Source organism: Haliotis rufescens, unplaced genomic scaffold (assembly GCF_023055435.1).
Source record: "Haliotis rufescens isolate VD_foot unplaced genomic scaffold, xgHalRufe1.0.p SCAF_3, whole genome shotgun sequence".
NCBI classification, from domain to species: Eukaryota; Metazoa; Mollusca; class Gastropoda; order Lepetellida; family Haliotidae; genus Haliotis; species Haliotis rufescens.
The window spans coordinates 59,966,993-59,974,058 of NW_025964001.1; the positions used below are offsets into that span (position 1 = coordinate 59,966,993).

At 44.1% G+C, this 7,066-nt stretch overlaps 1 protein-coding gene across 1 annotated transcript; it reads left to right on the forward strand.

The window, feature by feature from the left end:
* Positions 1-1,510: 1,510 nt before the first annotated feature.
* LOC124124822 (protein ZNRD2-like) lies at positions 1,511-6,155 on the forward strand. Its single transcript, XM_046488099.2, has 4 exons — positions 1,511-1,613; positions 3,268-3,428; positions 4,634-4,718; positions 5,603-6,155. Exons 1-4 carry the CDS (start codon positions 1,601-1,603, stop codon positions 5,977-5,979), a joined length of 636 nt encoding a protein of 211 aa, XP_046344055.2. The 5' UTR covers positions 1,511-1,600; the 3' UTR covers positions 5,980-6,155.
* The last annotated feature ends 911 nt before the right edge of the window (positions 6,156-7,066 follow it).

A 7,066-nucleotide genomic window follows, 5' to 3' on the forward strand; every position in this document is an offset into this window, starting at 1 on the left:
TGTTCGGCCATTATGTTTATCTACGTAGCTCGGCTTTATCTATGGGGAACAACTTACTAGACACACACCCCTTTTAAAAATAGCGTCGTCCAATATGTGATGTCATCAAGTTGCGAGCGGGTATTAGAATCTCAAGAAATGTCATGACAGAACAATGTTTTATCGTGAAATATAAGATAGCTATGCGATAAATCGCAAAGAACAATGAACAAGCGTGTTTTCTCACGATAAAACATTGTTCTATCATGACGTCATTTCTAGAGATTCGAATATGCGCTCGCAAATTGATAACGTCATATTTTGGACGACGTTATCTTTGAGAGGGATGTGTCTCGTGAGTTGTTCCGCATAGATTTAGATGCGCAACGCAGATAAACGTAGTGGCCGGGCGATTGCATGTGAAAGTGGGAGAGATATGACAATAGTTATTTGGAGAAAAGGTACAGATAATCGATGTGAGGATGTTGATATCTCATATAAGAAATTAACCACTCTTAGTTCCTCATTGTTCTTTGCGATTTATCGCGTAGCTATCGTATATTGTACGATAAACATATTCATATTTCTCAACCATTTCTTCAAATATTGTCTAAGTAAAGTGAAATGTTTTTCTTAGTTGTACTTATAATAATTATTGTTCAACACATTATTGTTGTGTTTGTAATGCTGGTTATGTGGAGGAAGAGTATAATTTCTTGTTAGTTTGCTCCGGTTATAACAAGCTACGCGTGGATCACTTACCACAAACATTTTATGAATATCCGACCATACAAAAATTTAATATCATTATGTCTACAACTGATTGTAAATTAATTGAACGTCTAGCTATCTATATCTATTAAGCGATGTCACTTCGTAGTACATTATTGTCACAACAATAACAGCTGTGTACATCACGTCCATTGTAATACAAATGTAACTATGGGCCGATGGCCTACACTTACGAAAATAAACCGAATTGAACAACTGAACACAACTCAAGAAAGTATTACTTTCTTTTAGGGCTGGGACGGGTAACTCGGGTACTTGGGTCGGATGGATACTCAGAAGGACTCGATCAGGTTCCCACAGGACTACCCGGACCCTTGGTTAGTCACGTGATAGATTGTTTCATGACAAATATTATCTAGAACTCTATGTTTCAACAACAAGTTACTAATTTTCGCATCTTTCTGACCACTACGCCCATTCCTTCTGGCTGTTTTATGTTTGAAAAAAATAAAACTTCGGTCAACTTCAGTGTATGCATGACCAGATCGTTTTATATGTGTATCTAAACACATTTTGCCAGGGGTACGGTCAAACCTTTCCCAATTGGACAGTTTGTATACCTACCTTTTGAGACCTACAGCGGGTACCCGGGTAGGGTCGGGTAGTAGGGGAATGGGTACCCGGGTAGTAAATTTGGACTCGTCCCAGCCCTACTTTCTTTCACTATTTACAATGTTGATCGGGTTTTCGACAAACCTAGCCGTTTTGACATTATCCACTGAGATCCGTTTTCCCTATGGGCTGTTTTAGATTGTATACGATACAAGCATGGCGTCTTGAACCTTCATGTTGTTCAGCAAGCTGTAACTAAATTCGGTATATCGGAATCATGTCACAATTTGGTAAACCTTATTTCTATTTCTGATAATGTCCCATTACCCTGTTGTTGTGTTTATAAATATAACCCATTCAGTGCTGATTATGTGAAGAATTATACTCATATTCTTCGAAATTCGACGAGTCTACCCTGGAGAATGTCGGGGTTTGTGGCCAGTGTAGGCATTCCGGAATGGTAATTAGGGCTAGGACGAGTCCAAATTTACTACCCGGGTACCCTACCCCCTATTACCCGACCCTACCCGGGTACCCGCTGTAGGTCTCAGGAGATGTCTCTAAATGTCCCGATTGGGAACATTTTAAGCAAAGCCCTGACAAAACGTATTTAGATGTATGTATTAAACAATCTGGTCATTCATACACTGAAGTTGAATTAAGTTATATGTTTATTCAACCGTATGAAAAGTCAGAAGGAAGGGGTGCATAGTCAGAAAGAAATGCGAAAATTAGTGACTTGTAGTGTAACAATAGAGTTCTAGATAATTTTTGTCATTAAACAATATTTTACTGGTCCGGGTAGTCCTGTGGGTACCCGGCCCTACTCAGTACCCACCCGACCCGGGTACCCGAGTAACCCATCCCAGCCCTTGTGGAAATGGCCGTACAATCACGAGGATCTGGAGGTCAGGATCAGTGATTGGCAGATTGAGTGTGATCATACTCTGCCGTCGTTGATCATTGCTCTTGATGTCAATCACTGGTTTTGCATGGCCCAGTCGCGGTTATATACAGGTCGGTGTTTGTTGTTAAACCAGACAATTTAGTGATTGACATCATGAGCATCAATCTACGCAAATGGGATATAATGACATGCATCAACCAGCTCAGTGAGCCTGACAACCTCCCGTTACTTGCTTCACTTGCCTGTTATGCCAAGCATTGGTTGCTGCATGAAGAGCAATTCTCAACCAGATCTGCACAGGGGTACCTGTAGGCCGCTGTGATATATGTTTGCAATCAGGGTTAGAACTAAACTCAAAAGTTTACTTGCTCGGGTAGAGATAAAATGCCATTGGAATTTTAAAACAATGGGGAAATTTGGAAATTTGTACTAGCATGCAGGAATTTGTACTAGCCCTGGGCCAGCGAGCTAGTGTTAAGTTCTAACCTTGGCAATATATTAAACGGTTAATCGACCTTCACTCACTCATAGATCAGTCATTAATAAAGCAACCTGTAAATTTATATACTAAACGGAGCATCAGGTTAATGATGAAACACACAAGAGCAGGATATTCCATAAGGACATTGACAATGATGTATCAGTGTAAGATATAAAATAAGGGTACCAGTAATTTCGACCCGTGAAGATCCGGGTAGAGAATAGGTCTTAAGCAACCTATGCTTGCCGTAAGAGGTGACTATGATTGTCGTAAGAGGCGACTTATGGGATCGGGTGGTCAGGCTCGCTGACTTGGTTGATGCATGTCATCGTATCCCAATTCTCGAATTGTGTGGATTGATGCTCATGATGTCAATCACTGGATTGTCTGGTCCAGACATGATTATTTGGTGTATGCTGAAGAGTAGACAGTGGGTACATACATATTTATTTGATAGTGTGTTTTTAGTGAGTTTGTGTCTTACACAAACATATTTGCTTATTTACTTATTTACTAGATTATACAGTCTAATAGTTATTGAGATTTGTGTTTCTAGGTGACATACATGAAGACAGTGACTATGAATGGAAGCCTCCTTCTGAAGCTGAGATGAAGATAATTCGAGCTCGCCGTGAGCGAGACAACAAGATCAGTCAGCGCATGGGGGACTACTTACTGAAGGGCTACAAGATGCTGGGAACTGTGTGTACCTGTGGGGTAAGTGTGTGTACCTGTGGGGTAAGTGTGTGTACCTGTGGGGTAAGTGTGTGTGCCTGTGGGGTAAGTGTGTGTACCCGTGGGATACGTGTGTGTACTTGTGGGGTAAGTGTGTTCCTGTGGGGTAAGTGTGTGTACCTGTGGGGTAAGTGTGTGTACCTGTGGGGTAAGACTGTGTACCTGTGGGATAAGTGTGTGTACCCGTGGGATAAGTGTGTGTACCCGTGGGGTAAGACTGTGTACCCGTGGGTAAGTGTGTGTACCCGTGGGGTAAGACTGTGTACCCGTTGGGTAAGTGTGTGTACCTGTGGGGTAAGTGTGTGTACTTGTGGGGTAAGTGTGTGTCACTGTGGGGTGAGTGTGTGTGCCTGTGGGGTAAGTGTGTGTACCTGTGGGGTAAGTGTGTGTACCTGTGGGGTAAGTGTGTGTACCCCACAGTGTGTTCATTTTTAACATGCCTCTTTCCAAATATGTGTATTTTTTTAATAAACCTCCCCTAGAGACTGTCATATATTTTTGTCACCCTCCCCTGATTCCCTCTGACCACCCCTAAATTTATATATGACCGTTCCCTTACATTCCTAAATGATCATTATTCAGTTCTGACATGTATGCCTAATGTAAATTTTAATCTCTCACATCAACTTAAGGTATCCTGGTTATACTTCAACATAACAAGCTATAGTGAATCGTTTCCTATCTATGTACATTAGCCTCTTGACCCATGAAGATCCGGGGTAGAATAGGTCTTCAGCAACCCATTCTTGCCGTAAAATGCGACTGTGCTTGTCCATAAGAGGCGACTAACGGGATCGGTTGGTCAGGCTCGCTGACTTGGTTAATGCATGTCATTGTATTCCAATTGCGTGGATCGATGCTCATGATTCAATCACTGGATTATTAATACATCCGAACCCGTGAAGATTCCGGGGTAGAATAGGTCTTCAGCAACCCATACTTGTTGTAAAAGCAGACTAACGGGATCGGGTGGTCAGGCTCGCTGACTTTGTTGATACATGTCATCAATCCCAATTGCCTGGATCGATGCTCATGATGCCAATCACTGGATTGTCTGGTCCAGACTCAATTATTTTACAGACCTCTGTCATATAGCTGGAATATTGCTGAGTGCAGCGTTAAACAACAAACAAACAACAGCCTATGATATTCCCACCTCAATGTGTGTATTCCGCTGATCCTTCCAGACTATCCTCCTGCAGGACAAGCAGGGCAGCAACTACTGCATCGCCTGCAGCGAGCTCGACTCGGATGCTGATAAAGACAACCCAGGTATGTAACAGTGATGGGGAACATGGTTTTGGTAAGAGATATATTACATGATTAACTTTACCCACTGGCAAATCCGTTGTGGGTGGGGTTGTTGCAAATCCAGGGTGGGTGGTTGCAGATCCAGGGTGGGTGGTTGCAGATCCAGGGTGTGGGTGGTTGCAGATCCAGAGTGTGGGTGGTTACAGATCCAGAGTGGCTGGTTGCAGATCCACGGTGTCAGTGGTTGCAGATCCAGGGTGGGTGGTTGCAGATCCAGGGTGTGGGTGGTTGCAGATCCAGAGTGTGGGTGGTTACAGATCCAGAGTGGCTGGTTGCAGATCCACGGTGTCAGTGGTTGCAGATCCAGGGTGTGGGTGGTTGCAGATCCAGGGTGTGGGTGGTTGCAGATCCAGGGTGTGGGTGGTTGCAGATCCAGAGTGTGGGTGGTTACAGATCCAGAGTGGCTGGTTGCAGATCCACGGTGTCAGTGGTTGCAGATCCAGGGTGTGGGTGGTTGCAGATCCAGGGTGTGGGTGGGTGGTTGCAGATCCAGGGTGTGGGTGGTTGCAGATCCAGGGTGGGTGGTTGCAAATCCAGGGTGTGGGTGGTTGAAAATCCAGGGTGTGGGTGGTTGCAGATCCAGGGTGTGGGTGGGGTGGTTGCAGATCCAGGGTGTGGGTGGGGTGGTTGCAGATCCATGATGGGTGGGGGTGGCTGCAGTTGTGTGCAGCCCCCCTTTTTGTCAGACACCTTATATCATTCATGTGTTTTGTTCATTAAGTTACTTTGGTATAGTGCCCTGGGTAAAGTGTGCAACCATTGTTTATTTAAAATCCTGGATCCGCCTTTGCTACCTCTTTAAGTAGAGGCTACTGTGACAGTCTGTGCCTTCCTGTGTATTCCAGTGAGAAACCAAGCAGCGGCTCTGTCACAAGTGCGAGAACAACAGCTGTCATCTGAGAGACTTGTCGGAGAGGAATCTGTAGAACAGTCAGCGCCACCATCAGGCCCAGGTGCCACTCCCGCTACTCACCCCACCCCTATCACCCACAGTCACAACTCCGTGACATCCACAGTTCCAAGTACTCTCAGGCTAACTAGTGGTATGCAAGCAGTTATCTCCCCTGTCGTACCAGAATCTGTTGACATTCTGCACAGAAAGCTGGCATGGGCGTCCAAGGAGCTACAAGAGACTAGCAGTGTTGAATATAGCATACAGTTGTGCCAACTTATCAAACACTGTGCTGATGCAATCCACAGCTTGAAGTGTGTGGGGACTTGAGTAGAGCTTGTAAATAGTCATATTCCTTTCAATAAATGTCATATTATCCATTTGAGACTGAGATTTGAGATTTGAGACACCAGAAGACTTTGGTGTGTGGATCATTAGGTACCTTGTGACCAGAACAGGTACAATGCCTTGTGTTTTATGTAACATTAAAAACATAACACTGAAAACATTGTTTTTCTTTTCTTATTCTTTGACGTTGGATATGTTATTTGGAACTACACCACATCCTAGTGGTCTAGTGGTAGAGCATCCGCCCGGAGAGCAGAAGGTACAGGGGTTCAATTCCCGGCCCCCTCATGCCAAAAGACATTAAAAGATGGTACTTGTTGTTACCCTGTCTGGCACTCGGCTTTAAGAAGGACTGGTTCGGTTTGAGTCAGTATACTGTGTCTGAGTGGGGTATTCATGTTAAACTGCAGCATGGTAACTCAGTGGGCTAGCACTATAAAATTGGCATCAGTCTGGACTAGTACAAGCTTAAGCAGACACACAGACACACAGGCAGACACACACACACACGTGCATGTACTTTGGTATATAAATGCAATAATCTTGGACGCGACCTTAAACCCCATTTAACCTTCACTTGGGACTACATGTGTGTGGGAAATGTTGGCGGGGACGCATCTTCCCGAGGCAAAGAGAGTTAACTGACTAAAAAAGTCCAGTTTCCACCCTTGCCGAACTTGGCTGGTATTATGGAGTTACCTTTTGGCTGGACAAAGGAGTCTATGCATAGTCCAATCAAAATCTCGCAACGAAATCGAAATCCGGTTCGTAAACTGTCGTGCAGATTTCGGTCGATTACAGGATTTGCAAACCATGTGCACCGCCAACTCATTGTCAACAGATATTTTCCAAACCTTTACATGTTTTTGATCAATGTGCTCTCGTGATTTGATGCTCTTCACGATGTAAGACCCGTTTTATCACAATACAGATCTTGATTATCGATCAGATCGTCTTGACTGGGCGCCGCCATTTTGTTTGAAACAAATGCAAGTGATGGAATCGGATTGGTCCATGGGAGAGGCTCAGAACTGACATAACTCATAATAGCCACTGGTGGCGCTACGAT